This window comes from Pieris rapae, chromosome 14, assembly GCF_905147795.1.
Source record: "Pieris rapae chromosome 14, ilPieRapa1.1, whole genome shotgun sequence".
Lineage (NCBI taxonomy): Eukaryota > Metazoa > Arthropoda > Insecta > Lepidoptera > Pieridae > Pieris > Pieris rapae.
In genome coordinates, this window is record NC_059522.1 from 6915452 (window position 1) to 6938223 (window position 22772).

Here is a 22772-nt window from a genome sequence, read left to right on the forward strand (position 1 = left end):
GAAATTTAATGACGTGGTATAAGTGATACCTTGATTATCTTATGTTCTAAAATAAACGTATTTTTAAAGGAAACCATAGGGTATAGTAATATAACAATATGATGATGTAATGGCTTAAAAAAAAGAGATGGATGGGTTTATGGTAAGCATAATAGTTTAATTTAAGTAAAATTATTTATACATGAAGAAAATCATAATTAAATATTCACATAAGTTTTTACTTTAAAGGGGCAATGCATTTTCGAGGATTCTTACAAAAAATTAATACGTCTCGTTATTATTAAAAAATAAATTTAAAAAACTATTCTTTTTGTGAGCTTTGCTTACTTTTGCTAACAAGAGGAGAGCGGGGGATAAATTACAGTTAATGTGCTTACGTAATACTTGAACGACCCCAAATTAATAAAATTTTAACTAAAAAATAAAATGTGGTAATCTTGCAGAACATTTTATTTTTATTGAACATAGAGGGACTTTAAAGAGGGGTATACATAATCAAACATCTACAGATTTTTCATAATTTATTATCAGCTTACGCCGTTAAGAGTGACGACCTTGTTGACACTAGCCCGGCTGGCTGCGAAACTGAACCCGGCCGATATGAGACAAAAAACTACACTCACGACTGGCATAACCCATACAATGTCTCCATGGAATATGCATACGCCATTCACTTTGTAGGCACAGGTTAATTCTGAAATATTAAAAAAAAAATTTGAAATCCCCTTCAACTTCAAACCGAAATACATCTTAGCATTTTTGTTAACTAGCGGACCTGACAGACGTTGTCCTGGATGATATTTCAAGCGATTATGATATTAATTAATAAACACCACTTTGGCATTAGCATCATCTACAAAAAAAATTCAATTCGGTACGGCCGTTTAAGAGCAGTTTAGTGATATACAAACGTACAAGTATATATGTAAGCTTCCTTTCAAGTAAGAACAAACTGCACACGGTGTATAAATTTGATTGAAATCGGTAAGCAATTTAGGAGTGCATAGTGGACAAACAACATGACTTAAAATGTATGTATTAAGATGTAAGATTTGACTTCTGGATAATGAATCCGCTATAACACAGCAGTGAAGTCATTCAATTAATACTTTATTAGGATTAGCAATTGCTGTTGAAGTTTTTATATATCCAAAAGTAGACAGATTAAATTCAATTCTTATATAATAAAAAAAAAATTTATATCCTCCGGCCAGGTATGAACGATAAACTCAAAACAGTTATTCTATTCGTGATTTTTTGAGAAAGGTTAACTATATAATTTATCATAAATTTATGTACGATCGCAAAAACTGTTGGCAATACACACAAAATTCATGACGGTGAAATTTCTAGTAGGACAGCCTTTTTAATATTGTTTGGTTTTACGGTAATTTAGTACTATATTTTATAACAACAATAAACTATTACCCAACTTACCACTAATTAACATATACAGGAGATGGCCTAAAGCGTGTGATACCAGACCTACTATCGCAAAAGCCACTCCCACAGCTAGCGGCTTATCAAGCCGACGCGTACAGCGTAGGATAACCATACCTTGCATCAACAAGGATGCAGCTAAAATAAATCAAAATAGGTATTCAGTTAGTTATACTATACATTTTTAATTACAGGAATAAGGCACACATACGGTAGTGACAGGCTTTATGTTACATGCATTGTGTGTATATATTATATGCTTTATTTTAACAAATCGGGACATTTACAAGGCGGTTATGCCTTCAGTATTTGATGTATATGACATTATATAATATAGTATACAGTTTTTAAAATAGATAGATTTAAATTTGTGTGAATTACAAAATCAAAGTTGAGGCAATGCAAATTAAGGTATTTTTAATTAATATTGTTAGAGATGAGATGCCAAGAGATGCCTACGTTTAAGATGTCTATGGATTGATTTATGCGTTTGAAACTGGTGCATCTTTAGTTAAAACGTTGGTCAGTTCAACCTCGAAAGGCGGTTAATAACACTGTACCTCCAGCAGCTAACATAACGGTGAAGAAGACCAGGTAGATGTTGTAGATAAGAGCACACGACGGCAGCAATGAACAACCGCCACGCACCGCGCGCTGTGTCTGCGAACCGCACGTGCAGTTTTGTAATATCCTGAAAATGTATGGCTGTTAGTTCTGTAATAAGTTAACCATTAATATTTCAAATTTAGGGTAGTGAGTATGACTATGTATGTCATAAATATGGACTCATAAGCTTTGTAATACAATAAAACCACTACTGCTTTGTTTAAGAGTAGAATAAAGCAACTGTTAATGTCTTAACTCTATTATTATGTGTATTGTTGTCATGTTTTATTTTTATTTTTTGTATCATATGGTTGTATAAGTGTAACCCGTTGTGGATGCATCCAGTGTGTTTGTATTGTGTTTTATTTTTGACTTTGTTTTTATTATATGGATATTTCTGTTTGGTTTCCGAATAAATAAATAAATAAAATATGACCGTTTTCTTAAGTAGTGTATTTAAGAAACATAAGTGTGGAGAAAGCAAGGTCTACTGTTCCTCAAACCTTAATAGCGTCCTCGATTACTACAGCCAGTAACTGCCAGGCCCTATTATGGATATATAATTGCACTGTTTGTCGAACCTGTTACTAGCACTACATATACTTACAAGAATCCATTGAGATCTTCATATTGGTTACAACCAGCGTGGCACGGAGAAAAATAAGTGGTCTGACTATCCACTTCACATACAGGACTGAACCCGTACGACTCCGAAGAACATCTAGGAATTTAATTCAATGTTAGATCATGTAAAAAACGATTGAGCTGAAGCATTGTAGTTCAAAACGCACACAGTTCATTAATAAGATATTTTTAAATTTTAGTTGTCCGCCAACATTCCATTCAACGCATAAAAAGCTTCCAAAAGCGGCAGCAATACTAATTAATATTTAATATAGAGATCGTTGTCGTTGTTGGATGTTATAGATTAAAGGTCTGAGTTATAGACAGGTATAAGAAGAAATATCTAGATAACACTGAATATGTTTAGAAAATGAAAAACGGCTCAATGTAGAAAGTTGCCAATACTTTTATTGTTTTTCTTTGTTGTTGAGTAGGCCCACAACGAAAGTAATAATAAATCATTGACCGAAAATTTTCTCGCGTTTGGTTCATTTTTACGTGTAACAAGAGTTTTAGATTTGCCGCCAATTTACAAAAACAACTGACAAATGAATGCAATATATATTATTATTATATACATATTAGGTAACCAAAGAATTCTAAAATTGAAATTCAATCGCAATGTTAAATAATTAGAACTGGCCAGTTCTAATTATTTTCAGTTTTATCCACGTAGATTCAACGCTCGATATTGTATCATCAAAATCGTACTTAATAAAAATACATACCCGCACTGCATACTACACTCAGGCTGTCGGTATTCGCCATTTAATCCCGCCATGTCTCCTGTGTTACAGCTTAAACCGGCAAGCACACAGAATAATACTCCAACAAAAGCCGCCACAGCTCCCCCCACTTTCGATGCTGTGGAAGCTTTTACACCGTCGTTACGCCGACCCGAGAAACGCATGCGGAATATCTGAAGACATTAAAAAATTAAATAAACAAAGGAATTTAAAATTCGATCTGTTTTTAAATAATATAATGTGGTACTTACAGAGACGAAGAAGATAATGACTAGAGATCTAAATATATCAATAATAACCCGAGATGTGCGTGGATCCTGTCGTATCGTTTCCACGTAGAATTTTGTCTGAAATCAATAAGTATTAAAATATTCTCCCGGCCCTGTAGTCCTCTATATAACTTATACTAGCAGACTCGGCCAAGCGTTGCTGTGGCTGAGGTTTTTGTTATATTTCATAGTAAACTATTCCAGGGATACGGTAGGAGAACTTATGTAAAACGTGTGGTACTTTTACACAGCGAGATCTGTTAGAGTTCTATCAAATAATAAACAAATATTTGCAATAAAATAATAATGTGAAAATAGTAATCTTTAAAAAAAACTAAGGATTGTCAATAAACTGTTAAATAAATAAAATGAATCAAATGAAAATAATTGAATAAGAGAGAAAGATACAGTTTTTATGTTAAAGCACGCACGTTAAAGCGCCACTCACGCGGGCAATACGGATAGTGAACAGAGTTTCTATTGAGGTGGACCTATTTGTTTGTACACTGGCTGAGTTCACAAGAGTTGCTTGCTATATTGTTAGTTATAAATAGATAGATTTAGGAATAAAAGTTTAATTTTTTAATCTACATATCTAGAATAGTTGGTGTGAGAGTTATTTGGAATTCTATAGTATTAGTAATTACTGTTAAGATAGAAAAATGTAGTGAAAACAAATAAATAAATAAATATGTATTTCAGTCTGTGATTGCTATGTCTTCTCAATATACTTATAAAGTTAAACCTGTAACAATGAAGTCTCGTAATTATTGAAGCCAAAAATTGCAATCGTCAAGAAGGACATGCCTAACGACTGCAGGATCAGGGCCCTGTTCTTCAGCACACGACGAAGCGGCTGGAGTAGACCTTCAAAAAAAAGATTTTATAAGAATAAGGGTCTGTTTCACAATGTAAGGATAAAGTACCAAATAGCTATACAACAAATAAATTATTCGGAAGATAAAAGTTCCGAATAAGAAACTACTTGGCGAATAGCGCTATCTTTTTTTTTTTTTTTTTATAGAACAGGGGGCAAACGGGCAGGAGGCTCACCTGATGTTAAGTGATACCGCCGCCCATGGACACCCTCAATGCCAGAGGGCTCGCGAGTGCGTTGCCGGCCTTTAAAGAATTGGTACGCTCTTTTCTTGAAGGACCCTAAGTCGAATTGGTTCGGAAATACTTCAGTCTTTCATCTGACAGTCGTGAAACGCAACAATAGTGTTTACCTACCAATAAGTAATAAATAGCTTATTTGGACCTTATGTAGAACTTATCTGTACATTGTGAAACGGACCCAAAGTTTTCTTTATAATGTATTATATTGTGTACTGAAAATATTAACATTGTGACTTCTATACTTTAAGAGCATTAAGCAGGAGTATACTCTATAAGTAGTATTACTCAAGTAATGGAATACTACCATTAATACTTGACTGGTTCCGCTGAAACCTAATCAGGTCGTTGGTGACTGTTTATTAATTTAAATGCTTAAAATATATTGTAATAATGAAGTACTAGCAACAATGACAATCAAATAAATACTTACATGTTCTCTCAAGCGGGTCAATCTCCTTATAAGAAGGCATCTGTCTCGGGAAGAGAGTGTAAAGTATACTGAACATCAGAGTTAGCATTGAGAGGGACACGTGTGCCTCATACCAGTCCTCTCTAACAGACCCTGGTCGAAGCCAGTTAGTGCCACTCAGACCAAGGGATAGACGGATTGAGATAAGAATACCTGAGGATGAAGAATATTTACATTTCCGAGTCCTTCCTAGGTTTGATGCAAAACAAAAATGTTTCCGATATATGGCCTAGCTGGCTTAAAAAACAGACAGAACCTACCATAAAAGTAGGGTCCACTTTGTGGTTCATGATCATCCAGATACGTGATACCATGTGCCCATATGCTAATCTTTGTAAGACCACACAACACTGCTGTGATCACCAAAAACACACCACGAATGACTTGATGCGGATCGATGACCTCTGAGTATTTTGTTATTGTACCACCAGCACATAGTTCTAGAGGGAAAAAAGTATTTAACATTTCTTATTAATATATTAATTTAATTAGTATTCTTAAGGTTTAAGCAATAACATTATATTACATACATTGTTAATAAATATGTCGGTCAAAAGTCGTCATCAAGCAATAAATTGGAATATTAAAGAGGTTCGATTCCCGGCTCTGAATCAATATAGTACCTTCTGCCTATGTGAGAATTTATTACTTGGTCATACGGTGAAGGATAACATAGTGAAGGAACCGCCTTGACCTTAGGCTAAAAGTCAGGCACAGGCTGTCTACTTCTCTTAACTAAAAAAACGGTTGTCTGTAAAATCGGTTTACTGACGATAGTTGAACGTGACAACGTCATAAGAAGATACTGATGTAATGGTTGCATTATTCAAAAGAAAATTTTAATTTAATTTGTTTGATAGATATTTTGTATGGACATATATAGAGATGGAATAAATGAAAATTACAATGTCAATGTCAAATGTTTTTTAAACGAACGAACGCAACCGATTGTTCCTCTTTGTCGCTCGTTCTGCGCTCTCGCTTGCACTTCAAGCCTTAAATTTAACAAGAGGTAACGCCGCAGGCTTTTTCAGGCAGGTTTTTTCGTGCGTGCAGCCGGCTCCTTCGAATTATAAGACGTTGTCACGTCAAAAACAAATGATGACGAAACAGATAGATACAGAAATCAAAGGTACAACCCTAAAAGATTGTAGCGGCAAGTAGAGATATCAAACTAAAATCTTCCGCCCATGCATATTTGAGTTATGTTTGTTGGCGTTCATTCTAATAGGCAATTATTATTATAAGACGACACATTTTTTATTGACGTCATTTATCATTATTATTTAATAAGACCCAATTAATATTTTTTACATAAATGTAGATAATAATTTTACTGTAATCTGTGATAAACAAAGATGATTGATGAAATATTTCATGTTGTTATTTCTTAAATTGGTAATTTATCGGAAACAAGAATGATAAGAATAATGATATAAACATAACATAATTGACAGGAGGTCTAATGATTTTATTTCGCGTTCGTTTAGAAGATATATTTACAGAAATTCCAGTAAAATTGGAGCGACGGAATTAGTTTATTTGTCACACCCACAAACTGTAACAGTTACAATAGACGCATAAATCTCGCACACACCATTTTAATATATGAATAAAGGATTTTTATTTATAATATATATAAATAATCCTTTGATTAAATGTGTCAATACTTCCTTCAGTCTAAAACATCGCGTAGAGACTATGTCAGATCACAGATGACGTGTGATCTGACATATCAATGCTGAAACTGTCCCATGCCCCATTGTGGACCCCGGACATTTTCTACTTTATTTTGACGTATTATTCCTGTCAATGGACGATTGTGCGCCAAATTTGATTATAGATATTATTATGTACTATTGCGTTCAATAAAAGACTGAGATTCCACAGTAAGATGTTATAATTGTTTAATAGTAGTTTGTAGATTCTGAGATAGTCAAACTATGCACATATAAATGCAGAGTTTAACTTACTAATACAAAATTTACAGACCCATTCACAATGTTTTGGTCACAACCATATTTCTGTCATGAATAAAGTTTTTTTATTATTATTATTAAATAAATAATTACAGTTATAAAAATATTTTATTTAGATGTGTTAAAAATTTCTTTACAGTTTTGAAATATTTGTTGTATATTAATAAGTTGTTGTTTGGTAAACCTTACCTACTTCCGGTACATTGATATTAGGGAATGGAAAGGCTAGTATAATTAGACCAGAAATAGCTGTAATTCCTAGCCAAAAGGAGAGTGTGAAGTTACGCCAGCCTTTCCCTTGCCATGCCACTACAACACCCAGAAGAAATTCCACAACGCCTATACCAACTTTTACCCAATCTAAAAAAAGTAAATTATTATAATATTTCATAACAAACATTTTTAATATTATATCACTACGTAGCGTAACGCACACGTGTTAAATTTATCTTGGTACTCTGAAAAAAATCTTTTTCATTTGATTCGATCCGAATACAATTTTAGAAAACTCTATGAAAAAGCAATTTTTTTTTATTAAGCCCAAATACAAAATATTTATTTATCTAGTTATTTTGGAATGTGTGGTTATTCAAAACTTTCACTGTTCTAGCTCAAACCTTTGGCCAAACAATACAAACCTTGGTTAATAGTGTGTATAAATCCTGTATTGTCATTTCTTCGCAGCAGTAAAAAGATATTGCTCTCAAGGAAAATGACAATGAGAAGAGCTCCTTGCAGAAACAGATCGAAGCGAGGTATGGTCAATATATACTTCCTTAGTAGTTCCCATCCTTTTAGTACTACTGAAAATTATATGATAATATATATATTACTATGCACTAACGGAACTATTGAATATTTTCAGCCTGAAGGTACATGCCATACTGATTTTGCCTCCTTATAATGTAAGTACATATTTCATAAGTGCGTCCACCTATGCTTTCACAATACCCATAGTAACGGGACTTCGACACCACTGTAGCCGAACCTTTACGAATTTCGTTAAATAAATTTAACAGCTTTAAACTTTAAACCTTTAAACCCAACTAAATCTGATTTGATAATTAAAAAAAAATACTAGTGCGGTAATTTTATCATTCTTAAGAATCAATACGTAAATTTTGAACTCAATTTTAATTACAGAATTAATTTTTTATTAGATATTTAAAAAGCAAACACTGCGCTAAACTTATTCTATATCATCATTAAAATTATAAAATATTTAATTTCGATTACGAAAATCATAATACTCACTTGATATCATTTTGTATTCTACAACGTAAGCACTCAAACTTACAAACTTCACAACAATACAAAGAAAATTTATTAAAAACTATTTATTTACCGATCATTTTGATACGAAATACAAAAGTTAGTTATTAAAGTTACTGTAGTGAATATAGTTGTGATTGCCAAAAAGGACTGATTAGTGATTGGATATCGTAGAAAATTATACACTATCTACATTATCAGGTATTTGTTATATCTCTTCCTGATATTTGCTATTTTATGCTTTATCTACTAATTACATGAACGAATAGTTATAGATAGAGACGTTTTTACTTAAAAAACGTTTACTAGGTCATAGCACAACTATCTAAAAAACGGTTGTCTCTAAAATCAGTTTACTGACGATAGTTAAACGTGACAACGTCCTAAGAAAATACTGACATTTTGACAGGTTGCATTTTTCAAAAGAAATTATTATTTTCTTTTGATAGATATTTTGTATGGATATAGAGAAGGAGGTAAATGGAAATCACCATTAAATTGATCAAGTTACATTTATTTTTACACATAAATACGCTTACACTTCAAGCTTTAAATGGAACGCATCAGAGGTAACGACGCGCCGCGAGGTAACGCTGCATGAGTCAGATTTTTCGAATTGGCTCCATCGAATTATAAGACGTTGTCACGTCAATAATACGAAAAGCCAGTATCGTCATATAGTTTTTATTTATATTACGGAAGTATTTACGAGATTAACTAAAACCTAAAGAAGGGTTTGGATAATTACAACAGAAACATACAAAATCTTTTATTGCCACAAATTCATAACAACTAGCTATCATTGATGTATAAAATATCTGAGTATGAATAGGTATATTACTAGTTTTCCATTCCAATAAAATTAGTTTTATTTTTATACAGTTAATTCGGAGTATCCATTATCCTGCATTTAAATTATTAATAAAGCTATATGGGGATTTATTCAAAGTATATCCCCAAGCAAGGCGTTTGCTTGAAACCCGCTAGAAAAGCGGATGCGAGCCTAGTAAAAGCGACGTACAATTACAGGGAAAGAGCCGGAAAGATTAGGAGGTGAAACACGAGGCTCAAGGCCCCACGCGATAAAAAAAATACTTAATACTTGGATGTTGCAACTGACCGTTCCGATTGGATTATTGTACACTTACTGATCTTTGATAATGTTTAATTTAAAATTCAGAACGAATGACTGAGTAAGTAACATAAATATAAACTAATATCACATAGTCTTTATATTAATTTAATACACAACCTTATGAACTAATGTTGTTTTTGAGTGCTTACTGCTAACATATTTATAGTATTAGAGTTCACATATGTACTTTCTTTAACCAAGCTTAACTTAATATTAAGTCACGCTATCGGCGAACTGTCATACGTCAAAATAATGTTTGCTTTAATATTTGAAACAATAAAAAATGTCGATACAAAAACTGGGCCACCTAAGGGCCAATATACCAATGAGTTGTAATTATTAAGATTTCTAACAGAAATTGAGGTTTGAATCTATTTAATATCTAAAATATTTATGTTTTCTGTCATTCCACATACATTAGAATTTTCATATACTATATGCAATATTATGGTCTAAAATAAATACAATAATGTCTCACTGGGCACAGTAATATATAGACGAACGCCATTTGAACGAAGGACTTACTAAAATACATTCGGGAAATTTTTCTATTCGAGATTTGCCTTATTCACAAAAAAGATACCAGCAAAATTTATAAAACAATAATACTATGATGTAATTACGGCATATATAAATAGGAGTACTACAGTAATCGTAATCAATAGATATTGTAGATATATGGTAATAAAATTGAATACTGTTTCAAGTTCCAAATGAAAACCAAAGCGGTTTCCATCCCTATTCATTCCATGGATGTTAAAGATAAAAATATGCTCTATAATTGCAGAAATTGCGGTCTTTCTGTTGCTATAATTGGATGGATATAAATTAAGATCCGATTATCCTCTTTTCTAGCCATGGAACAAAGTGTGTGACTCGTGTGTATACGCCGGGGAATCCGGGCTCAGCGCATTTATTTCCAAAGGAAACTATGCCGATTTGGTAGAAGAATGTCTGGTAGGTTTCCGAGTTCCACTAGAAGTAAAAAAATTGGTATTTAGTATGATATGTTCACTTCACTTTATACCAAATGAGACTTATTTATGTTCGATGCTGTTAAACGTATTTACAAAGATAGACAAAATAAAATCTCCTATCAGCAATATGTTGCATTTATTAAAGATAATATATGACCAATACTCACAATGGGCTGCATCAGGGGTCCTCCACTGTCACCCTGACAGGCATCCTGTCTTCCATCCTTCCAACCGGCACATAACACTCTTTCATCTATCACCTGCTTTTTGTATGGTTTGTATGTTTCTTTGCACGCTGAGTTACTAACTACAGGAACCTGAGCTACTTGAAGATGGGTTGCCGAGGGACCGCCTGAAATCAATAGTAGAAGAGAATTTACTTTGTTCTTTTTTTACTTGTGGAATAAGTAAGGAAGATGAAAACGATTTTGTGTATTCGTAACCGTATTTTATTGTTGGAGTAGTGTTGGCCTAGTGGCTTCTTTCCTAAATACGTAGGTTCGATCCCCTGCTATGCACCTAATAGACTTTCTTTCTATGTGCGCATTTAACATTCGCTGGAACGGTGAAGGAAAACCGTCATACCTTAGATCCAAAAAGGCGTAGGAGGTTGATCACCACCACAACAAATGATCATGAAACATATACTGAGGCACAGACCTAAAAAGGTTGTAGCGCCACTGATTTATTTAATTTTTACGAAATTTTGAATACTATATTACCATTAAACATTTAAAAAAAGGGATCTTTTTCTAATATTTGTTTATTAAAAATCTAAGATAGACTTTTCTTGTTCTAATATTACTACAAAAACTATGTATATTCTTCTTAAATAAAAACAAAAAGTCTTAAATATATAACTTACGATACGCAACATCCCCCCATCCTGCTATAAGAGGGTTGTACTTCTCGAAAGTTAGAGATCGTAATTTCTGATTTTGGGGGATACAGATTGGTTTTATTAGTTCTGAAAAAAAAACACGACTAATTACTTTCAAGTTGTCTAGATTTAGAACGTAAAACAAAATATTTTTGTCGAAGAAGTTAAATGCTATGTTACATAAACATTAAAAGCTTACGTCAAGTTAAACCATTATTTATGAATTTAGCAACGCAATAATAGCATTGATTTGATGTACAGAAATAATTAAGCGATTCTTTGCAACCCGTGAAACTACAAACAAGTTAAATAAGTCATGTTTGCTAAGTTACACTATCTTTCTCTCTGTATAATTGCGTTCCCGGTTTTATAGAACTTGGAGGTTACCTTGTGTCATTGTAAGTGCTTAGCAACGGCTTGCAAAACCCTACTACATGTGTAAATCATAAACCGATAGAACAGCACTGGAATAACCTGAGACGTTATGCAATAGTGTGGTAATAAAATAAACTTACTGGTAAACTGTACGTCCTTGTCTAAAATGAGTAAACCGACGTCATTTGTGTAGGCTACTGAGTCGTAATTCTCGTGTTTGATCTTTGACTTGATTAGCACATCTATTGGTGCTGCACCATCGTTTTCACTTGCTAAATCCAACTCTCCTAGACGCACTACGTACCTGAAAGGATTATATATTTTAGTGCTACTTTTATACTAGTTTTACTGCTTTTGCTTAAGGAAGGTATGAATTCTCTCCTAGACAGTAACATTATGAACATTACAACCAATAAGTTTTTATAAAACCATGACTCTCGTCATTACAAAACGTAAACAAGATGATAATAATCAGTCACTACGATGGACTCTTATTCTTCGACGTAACGCGTGATCCGAATAACCACAACTTTTTTTAAATACATTGTAAATCAAGCCATTAAATACATAGTAAATAAACGGTGATAATCTCTGGATTTGCTTGTTCGAAATAAACATCATCAGGAAACCTGCTGTGATGTCATCATCCTAAAACTACACGATGAGTTGGTAGAAAAGAAAGAACGAAGAAACAGATATAATTTGAAGCAAGATTCATATTGAGTTGTAGCGCCAGTGGATTATTAATAATGGCGTACACTATTGCATTAAAGAGTTAGGTTGTTTGGTGCAGAAGGTTGGCATTGTAATAAATAATAATAGGTATCATCATCGTACCATACCACAATTATTATTTATTGCCACATATTGTAATTATTTAAATTGCGACGCTTAAAATGCGGATGTGCGCGTTTGGCAATACCAACCATATCAGACTGGCAATTTTAAGGCATATAAAATACTTTTTTAATACAGTTGCTCAAAAAGTGGCGTAATGCAGTATAGCGTTCGGGATGTCGGCACACGTGACAACAACACACTTTTCTTTCGGAAGAGGTATAGAAATATCACACAACGTGCTTTTTTCTATACCTTTTCCGCACTCGTGCGTTCTCTTTCTCAGCTGTCAAAACAATGTCTATTAAAAAGAAAAAAACAACCACGAAGTTTTTACTAAAAAAACCATAAAATTTTATGATTCATGCAAATATTTCTAAAAAGAAGCTACTAAAGTCATATTAAAAAAAAGAAATATACTATTTATAACATAAAAATATATTAACCCAGGAGAATTATACCAATTTTTATTACAAATGTAAATTGCAATATGGAAAAAGAAAAGAAAAAATGTATTCCTAAAGTGGTTTTGGGTTTGAACAAAAAGCTAACAATAACTAATGATTGGAGATTTTTGACTTGACTAAAAGATTAGAAGCTTTTACAGGTTAAAGACACTTGGACGTTAACAAATTTTATAAACGTATTAAATTACGAAGTTTCTGCATCACTTTTAAAATAAAAATTCAAAGCCCGTACAATACAAGGATATGATTCAGTTCTAATATTAGATATTCAAGATTTTCAGTCACAATGATTCGTCAGTGAGATAAAAGTACGCATTATGAATTATTTAGTTTTGAATTCATTCAAGCTATAGATGCATGTCGTCTATAATTGTGCTAGAAATAATATAGCTGTCCCTACTCAGAGTTGTTCACTACGCGTTAACGATTAGTTAAGGTATTTAGTCCAAGTTACCGAAAAATGATTAACATTTTCTATTATACATTAAATAAAATAAATGATGAAGCTATGATTTGTTTAACTACCAAGGTTCTAAATTGGGTTTAATGGTTTTGGTTAATTTGGTTAATTTTTATTTGGGTTCCTACTGTATTATTGTAAAATAAGTATATTTCTTATTGGAATCACGATGCATATGTGAAATCAGAGTCAGATAATTAATTATTAAAGCATGTTGCTATATGCTTCATTCAATATTTAGTTTGTTGTAAAGAAACTTACATTCAAAGCATGGCTAACAATGAAACTGAGTGAAGAAAACATTAAATAAATAATAAGTTAAACCATATATTGAATTTAGGGCGGACGGTTCGGTGTGACGGTATTGGTGAATAGGGTAACTTACAGCAGATCTTCATGGCCATGTATGCAATGAGCAGCTGTGAAAACGTGGTGTTGCGTCACCAAAGAACCTCCACATTTCCACCTGGTTTCCGGACCTCCACGGCTGTCATGGTATCCCAGGAGTGCCATCCAGGGAAAGTCACCTGAAAGAATATTCCTAATACAGCATTGCCCTAGCGAAATATAATTATGGATATATTCAATAGCTGGGAAAGATACAGAAATCCGTCAAAAAATTTGGTTTACAGTAGACTCGTAGGATGCAAGTGCAATGCAATTTGCGATTGGCATGACGATAATTAAAAATAGGTATTAGGTGGAGATTTTCCTTTATGTCGACTCGACTTAATAACTTGTAGCTAGAAACATTTTGATTTAATTATAAAAAAAGTTCTTATAACGAAATAACTCTTATGCTATAAAGCAAACAGGTCAAAGGTCAACTACACGAAGTTTGTATCGTCATGATTACCTTTCGTAGGCGCGTAGTTTATCTATTGTACGCCATTTTATGTAAAAAAACGTGGTAGGTACCTATTCAGTTTGCCTAAGATCACTTGTTTTGCAAACACACCGCCGATGTTTTGGTTTAAAGCATATCATTTTCCTAACCATGAAAATACGAACTCAGGGTTGAGAGTTGAGTTGAGTTGAGAGTTGTATTTGTATCTATATATTTGTAACCGCTTTACCACGGTTTATAAATATCTATTTAAAGTAACGGTCTGTTTTAAATAACTCATCGTTACATTTATTATGTATTGTCAACTTTATGAGTGCGAAGTAAATGATATATTAGCAGTCTGGAATCTTCGCAAGCTGCTAATAGTTAAACGTAAAACAATATACTAAGGTTAAGTGGTAAATTGCACATAGTTTAATACACAAGTTAAACACAGTAATTACACTTGTATTGGCACAAATGACCAGCAATTATGTAAGATAGTTATTTGTATTATTACCGCGAATTTGTCTGTGTTAGATAAATAAACCTATAATAAGATGTTACAGAAGATTTATGATTAGAATGAAGAAGAGATTTATTCTACAAAACGTAGTACGTTATAATCGTGGTTATGGCTTCATATTATTTCTTGGGGTAAATTATGAATGAGCCAGACTAAAAATCATGTAAGCTCAGCAGAGAGTATAGAACTAGTACAATATAATACAGTATTTATTTAAATAAATTAACCGACGGAGTGGGCGATGTTGATTTATGTTTTATTAAATTTTACTACTCGTGTACTTAATACACGTTAAACATAGAGCTGTTTAAACCTGGATGACAAATAAATGTTTTAGAAATATGAAACTGTAGAGGATTTTATTCCGAGTACTTATTTTATTTTTAACTGTTTTAATGTATTAAATAATGAGGTGAATATAAGTTATTATGTCACACCAGAACTTTTTTTGGTCAAATAATGTATTTTTAGTAAAACTGTAACTATAACTGTAATTAGATTATCATAAACCCGATTTTTAAATTTATTTATCATTTTCTTTCTGCCTCATAATTAGCTCTGCTATAATTAATATATATAATATTAATTATTCTAGGTTAACATTTTTATTGGCTTTTAAATTTTTGTTTATAATTATTTTTATTTATTATTATCGCTATTTTTTCTTTGATTTTATTTTATTATATATTAGTTATAATAACAATTTTATTTTAGTTTTTTTTGTTTTTTTTTGTTAATTATTTAGCATTTTTTGTACTTTACCCTCTGTTAGTGTTTCTTTTTCGTTGTTTCTCATTAGGGTTGCCTGAAAGAAATCGCTTGTAAGCGATAAGGCCGCCCTTTGTCTTTTGTAAACGTGTATGTTTTTGTATAAGGTAATAAAGGATAATTAAATAAATAAATAACCTTACCAAGTTTAGCAGGAACGCCATTAACAACTCGACTAAACGATGCTTCGCTAACACCGCACACTGGCGGTTCCGGAAGCGCTGTCACTGGTGTGACGTCATCTGTGTCCACCGACTTTCCTTGAGGCGTAGGAGCAACTGTCGTGGTCTGTGGAGCTGGTGGCTCGTCTGGTATACCGGGTAAGGGACAGCATACCTATAAAGAAACTCTAATTCAACGTTTGTATGCTTCGTTCCTTTTCCTTCCTCTTAATTTAGCGCGTTGAACAAAACCTCTTCTAAATATTACATATAAATAGTAAAAAAAGTTAAATACTTTTGAATGGATTTATAAATAGGGCAGGGTATATCCAAAAGTGGACAAAGCATTACCTTAGGATTTTGACCTTCAAAACCGCATTGCGATTTTCTTAAGATGTTTACAACCGTCTTATCCCGAGAATCCTTCAGCAGCTTATAGTAGATGTCACACTCTTGTATCTTTATGCAATTTCCGACTCCACCATCCAGCGTCTCACATGTGTTCTCTAGAAAGATTAACTTAACTCTCAGATAAAACGTCATGTCTGGATCTTGTAAATAATATAAAAATTTATGTATTTATCCTTCCTTGATCTCTTTATCGTTCCAATTTCAAATACCAGTATTATACTAAACCCCTAAATCGTCGCAAAAAAAAATATTTGTATACGGAAAATATAATCAATAATGTAACCATTTTTTTTTATAAACATAAAATTAACAACAATTAGTATTTTTAATAATAGTAGCCTTTTAAAAAAAAGAAAAAAAAAGGCTGTTATTAGTATTTTTAATACACGTGGTTATAATATGAAACTAAACTTTACGACAATTAAATTAGAAAATCCACCAAGCATGCTACATAATTGTTATTCACACTAATTAGATTTAAAAAGTTATGAATGATTTTGTTTGGATTTTAGCGATTATGGATTTAATACGACGTTATTTTCCATAATTAAATTTGGGCACGATCTTTGAACTCATTAGAAGTATATAACAGTTATTTTAAATATCTCACACTGTCTCTATGGACTAACATAGTAAAATGTACCATATGTTGGTATTTAGCTACGAAAAAGTCAGTAAAAAATCATATTGAGGCAAACAAAGTTTGCGAAGGTACCTAGTAGGTATATTATAAATTGTGTAGGTACAATTTAAGATGTAATTGTTGATTTAAAAGCCATATATACGTATTGTTTAAACCTTAAAAAAATTGTTTGTGTGAAAAGTTATTATATTAAGAACTTACAACTGTAAAATTATGTACGCTGGACGGATGAAAAAATTTAAAAATCAAATGTGATTTTGAGATGAGTTTCAATCTACGTTGCTGGAATATGGATAATGTTTACCTATTATATATTTGTTTCCTATAAAACATTCATAATAGCAGATGCAGCAGTTGAGAACTATATGAAATCCCTTGAATACAGATTATTAGATAACAAAAACTGGGAAACACATCGCGTACTAACGATACAAACATACGTTTCGTTGTGATAGAGCGAATTAAGTACATATTTGACCCACTCGATGACCACCGAATGGCCTTCGAACGTGTTATTCAACGTCGAGGAAAAGATCTTGATTTTTGTGACTTTGGCCGTGTTGATAGCATTATTACAAGTTATATCATAGTCGTTTTTGAACTTGTGCTACTAATATGACGTTAAGTTACAAGGTTACGTTATTAATAATGTTTACCATTAATTACCACAATTTAACTACACAAAAAACCTAAAATAGCTGTTATTGCAAGTGAATTTTAAAATATCTATAATATTTCAAATAGTCGCATATCCGAAGTTCATAGTTAATGTTGATATTTGTGATACTAATTGTTTTACACCGTATATGCACAACAGGTTTATATAATTATGTCATGGTAACAGTGCTAATACAATTTAATATATATTTTTAATTCGAAATAAAATCTAGTACATTTTAGAAATAGACTTAAAATTGATTGAAAATATCTTAAATCTGTTTGCCTAAAAAGGTGAATACACAAAAACCTGTAGCGTCAAAGTCATCAACCTTTCGTTCGTCATCTCTCAATCATGTTTAAACGCTTCGTTCCATTTTTAGTTCATAGGTATAAGGCAATTTAATTAAAAAAAAAAAACATGATAATAATACGCTTCATAAAAAAGCAAAACAAAGATTATTGATACAACCCTATTTATCTGTATTTAATTTACTTGAATTATGTAAAAGCCGGTATGAATGATACCACATGCACCAACACCAATATAAACGCTATTGCTTTATTCCAAGCACCATAAAGAACATGCACTATATAATATTTACTAAATATTCCAGCTGGTCCAAAATTCATGTTTTGTCTTGCATCTGACGGCGGCACAGGTGTCAATGTTGGCAGGGTTGTCTCTTCTTCACCGTTTCTATCTTCAAAAGATGGCTTAGAACTGGTATCAAACTTTGGAGAATCTGGTGTTATAACACTTCCGAACACTGGATTATTTGATACACTGCCCATTATAATACCACTGCTGTGATTTGAAAAGCCTGGCTTGTAAACTTCATCGTAATTAATTTTTTGCGTGGTTTTATCGAAAACGGGTCTATTGGTGATGGGTTCGTATGGGTCATTTTCATACGGCTTCTCTGGATTTTCTGGTTCATTGGTATTCTCACCCATTGGTGAAGGCTTTATGAAGTCTTGAAATGTCAGACCATTTGGTTGTTTTGGAACTTCTTTATAATCTGGTCCAAAAGTATTGTCACCAGGATATGCTGGTCTAACATTCTCGCCCAGGGTTGGAAATCGAACGTTACTAGATTGATAATAATTGTTATCATAGTTCTTATATGGGTTATTAGATATCGGTCGGTTATTGAACGGATAGATGAAGGCTGCGTTGCTGTTATCTGTTTCAGGTTGGAAACTGAGTAAGGAACTTAGTTTCTGCTGAATTCTTCTTGGATTTAGTACATTTTCACTGAATCCATATTGGTATGGCTGTCGATAGCGACGGTCATTCGGGTAGAAACCTATATGAAATAGAGAAAAATAAAAGATCTTTTTATTATTTAAAAGCTATAAAAAACTTCTGTTTTTATACCTACTTAGTATACAATATTTATCTAAGATCAGATGATTGAAGATGAAAACATATTTTTTACGAAAAAATATAATATTTTTAATATTTTCTTGTAATAGGAAAGTAGCTATTAGAAACCCTGTCGTCTTTTTTAAGGCAGGATAGTTCTAAGGCATGTTGGTTTCCTCACAATGTTTTCCTTCACTGATCGAACGAAAATTATATTGGTACACAGATTTATATGTATAATACAATTTTCCTTTTCACTATCGTACTGATAATGTTATTAAGAAATGACCTTGACCTCTACATTATAAAATATATTTATAAATATTAGTTAAAACGTGCAAATATTAAGCAGAAAATCCAAATAGTCTTGAATGTGAAAAATATACATAAAGTCTAATATTGACATTTGAAATATAAGTTATGAGTATTAGTTCTTTATTGCAAAGCGTTCGGATTCAAGGTCACCTAAGCTAAAGCTAAAAAGCAAAAACCACAAAAAATCAATTTCAAACGGTCATGATAATGAAAAACAACAAGGATTCAACAAATAGTCAATAAAACTTTAAGCAATAAATAAATGATTGAATTTTTTCATAACATGTTTTATTAAAATGACATTTAAATATCTCAGTTTTCGATTAGGTACTTTGTCACCGACCTGATACAACTACATTAACTTATTTTCTACGTTTTAAAGTATTAAAAAATTGCATTAAAATTTTGCTCCAAATAGTAATAAGGATTGGAGTAAGTTACTATTGTGATTCATAAATAATAATTTTATGTAATAATGATACGATGTCATTATTATAAACTTATGTTACTAACTACTAATTACTCATGTATGTACTATGTTATATGTGTTGGTCACCAAAAATTAAAGAAATAAATCAATAAGTAAGTTTATAGAGTAAGAGTTTTTAGTTTTTACTTTAAATTGAACAGTTTCAAGAATTAAATATATTTTTAACAGGCATTTAACTGAACACTAAAACCAAAATTACTTTTTCCGTGTTTGATGATCCAATTGTTAGATTAGAGCGAATTAAACCGCAATTTATATGTGATTTCCGTTATTTAATGTAAAGACAAAATTTCTTTTAAATACCAGCTGGTAATAAAAGTAAATTTTTGATAGATACATAAAAAAAGTATTGTTATTTTGTGGTAGCGCTGCGTATTGAAATCTTATTTATATATTATTTCAGTAAAACGTTTACTATTCTATCTTGTTTATCCTACTTGATTGATCCGCAAATGGTACGTATTTTATTGGTAGGTTATTGATTGTTTACCTTTGATTAATTTTGATAACGTATAAATTACAAAAGAAATCAAAATCATGAAATTTTTTTGTTTGTTTATATCTTCCTTGGTATGTCTTTAATATGTGTGACCAATATTGTTTTATTCAGATACGTACTTGGCTACTGGTTTTCTGAACATTAATAAAAAACGATTTAACTTAAAAAGACATAAGTAGTTACCAGAGTTATCTTTGTCTGTATTTCTGGTTTTTGTATTCAAAGGTTTAATTGCTTTAACAATTCACTGCTTGCATATTCATCAGTTTTTTAGTAATCAAAATATATGAATTAATTTATAAACAAACGTACAAGGCGCAAAAACTTGTGCATAAACTTACCAAACTGTCCAAAAACGATCGGAACACACAAACAAATACACAAAAATACACGAAACATAATTAACTCAATTAAGTTTAATTTTTAATTAAATTGCGGCACAGAATTTTCAAAGCGTGCGTCTTTTGCCGCCAGTTTTATAAACTGAGATCGCAGATCTTGACCAAGTTAGTTGATATTTAAAGAAGGTCACTTGACGTCACAGTCACACTGACCGGAACTTGAAATGGAATCGAAATTTCCCCAACTATATGTCGCCTATATCTGAATCAAAGGGATACGTGAATCACTGTATTAATTACTTAATTATAACCGCTTTTGGTTCCCAGTACAAAATCAAGGTTTCGGAACAATATACAATAGTTTCCATCATTCACGTAGAAATAACACAAACAGATCAAATAAAATTAATAAAAAGATATCTTATAAAATACGTATTCAATCTAAATATTGTTGGCTACTAAATTATCTCGAGTAGATAAATAATGTTTTTTGTAAAGAGGGAGGTGCTATGCAACGATTTTATGCACGCTTTGACAACACTTTATATTAAAAAAACAAAAAACCAAAAAGCTTGCCTCTATACTATAAAATAAAATAATATATAATAATTTGAATTTGAGTACCACCCGATATACAGTAAAAAGAACATGTACGATGTAACATTTTAACGAGTAACTCATGTAGGCAATTCGTAATTTGTATAGAATTTAACAAACCTTTAAGTTTCTGCGATCTCTTCTGTCCCTTGCTCTTCACGACAATTTTAACTCTCCGTTTTACATGATGTTTCTGACTGGGTGCGTAATTACTTTTATACGAATATGTCGTCATATTATTTATAAATCCATTCCTGGTGAACGCCTGGTTACCCTCCGAAAGCACTGGATAGATACTGGAATCACTATGCCCATATAGAGCGTGGCCATAAGTGGGATAACTGTGGCCATAAGTCGGATATTCGCTGCCGTAAGTTGGAATTTCGTGGGAGTATGTGGCGTGTCCGTATATCGGGGTTTCATGTTCTGGGTAATGGCATGGTTTACTCTCGTGTGATTTCTTATTGTAAAAGCAGTCATGGCCGAAAAGATTCTGGATCAAAGCATCATATGCTTCATAGTACTCTGGGGATTGCGTCGGAGTTGGAGGTTTGTATATAAAAGGAGTTTTTAGACATTTTTGGTGTTTTTGAGCTAGTATTAGCAACACTGGAAACGACTGTATTAGTTTGCAAATAGTTTTACCGTTAATTGTCATTATTAACAAAACCTATTGACCGAATACGAAGAATTCAAGAGGCAAACTGAATTGAAATATCCACAAAAAATATGTAATAAAGTATTATTACCCGCGGTTTCAATGAAAATATAGATTTTATCTTCTAAACTTTCTAAAATTATTAAATCCATGTACAAATTTCATCAATTGTGATAAAATGGGTGAAGGTGAGTTCAATATTCAAATCAGCCTATCAAATTACCTTCGTCAGAACTCAGAATTTAAATATCTCAGATAAAAATATTATAAGTTGTATAAGGAGCTAGAACCAATAAGAAAAGAAAACTAATAAAATATAAGAAAACGGATATTTACTCTAAACTTAAAATTGTAGACATAAGTTTCGTAATTCCCATAGGAGTGTGCAAAGACATTAATTGTTTCATTTTTCTGGCAACAATACATAACATATTGATTATAAAATCTTTAACGTAAAGCAATGCGATAGCGACAGTGGACGGGTTTTGATATCAGCGGATATTGAAAGAACTATATTGAAGTTACAGAGCCACCAGTCTACTGAGGCAGCTCATTATATTATTAAGGTCATCTATAAGTTTTTATTCAAGAGAAAATCAGATTCAGTCGCGACTTAGCACGATCTATAGGATCTGTGTATTAAAAATTTTAAAATTTAACCTTAAACTGTTGCATTGATCAAGATTTGGCCTCGATTTTTAAAACTCTAGATTAATTTTAAAACGTAAACTTAAACTTAACAAAAAAAACACTAAAATTAAAACTTCCTTCCGCTGGGGTGAAACCCACATAATACACATATTCATACGAATAGAATTCAATGTCATTCAATTATTAATCAGTAGATATTTCGTTT

The 22772-nt window shown here is 32.0% G+C and overlaps 2 protein-coding genes across 3 annotated transcripts; both read right to left on the minus strand.

The window, feature by feature from the left end:
* Positions 1 to 508: 508 nt before the first annotated feature.
* LOC110998617 (solute carrier organic anion transporter family member 74D) lies at positions 509 to 8690 on the minus strand. 2 transcript variants are annotated; one of them, XM_022267340.2, is made up of 12 exons: positions 8507 to 8690; positions 7891 to 8052; positions 7442 to 7612; positions 5534 to 5713; positions 5235 to 5426; positions 4431 to 4552; positions 3668 to 3763; positions 3399 to 3589; positions 2654 to 2767; positions 2001 to 2131; positions 1438 to 1578; positions 509 to 694 (listed from the first exon to the last, which is right to left on the minus strand). In XM_022267340.2, exons 1-12 carry the CDS (start codon positions 8514 to 8516, stop codon positions 528 to 530), a joined length of 1677 nt encoding a protein of 558 aa, XP_022123032.2. In that variant the 5' UTR covers positions 8517 to 8690; the 3' UTR covers positions 509 to 527. The 2 variants fall into 2 exon arrangements, with proteins under 2 accessions (XP_022123032.2, XP_022123031.2); XM_022267339.2 differs by having other exon boundaries at positions 7891 to 8055.
* Positions 8691 to 9278: 588 nt separating this feature from the next.
* Positions 9279 to 20799, minus strand: LOC110998628 (venom serine protease Bi-VSP). The gene is made up of 9 exons (XM_022267357.2): positions 20662 to 20799; positions 18253 to 18957; positions 16288 to 16442; positions 15919 to 16111; positions 14041 to 14182; positions 12032 to 12195; positions 11502 to 11603; positions 10804 to 10988; positions 9279 to 10634 (listed from the first exon to the last, which is right to left on the minus strand). Exons 1-9 carry the CDS (start codon positions 20717 to 20719, stop codon positions 10488 to 10490), a joined length of 1851 nt encoding a protein of 616 aa, XP_022123049.2. The 5' UTR covers positions 20720 to 20799; the 3' UTR covers positions 9279 to 10487.
* Between the last annotated feature and the right edge of the window lie 1973 nt (positions 20800 to 22772).

Bases quoted from the DNA above. Each gene is read 5' to 3' on its own strand.
- LOC110998617 (XM_022267339.2), bottom strand. The intron at 3,590-3,667 runs GTAAGTACCACA...TAATGTCTTCAG, and splicing joins TCATTATCTTCTTCGTCTCT to ATATTCCGCATGCGTTTCTC. The intron at 2,768-3,398 runs GTATGTATTTTT...TTAAATTCCTAG, and splicing joins GAGTGTAGTATGCAGTGCGG to ATGTTCTTCGGAGTCGTACG.
- LOC110998628 (XM_022267357.2), bottom strand. From the start codon at position 20,719: ATGTTTCGTGTATTTTTGTGTATTTGTTTGTGTGTTCCGATCGTTTTT. The intron at 18,958-20,661 runs GTAAGTTTATGC...TATTTCATATAG, and splicing joins GATCGTTTTTGGACAGTTTG to GTTTCTACCCGAATGACCGT. The intron at 12,196-14,040 runs GTAAGTTACCCT...TAATCCTTTCAG, and splicing joins CATGGCCATGAAGATCTGCT to GTACGTAGTGCGTCTAGGAG.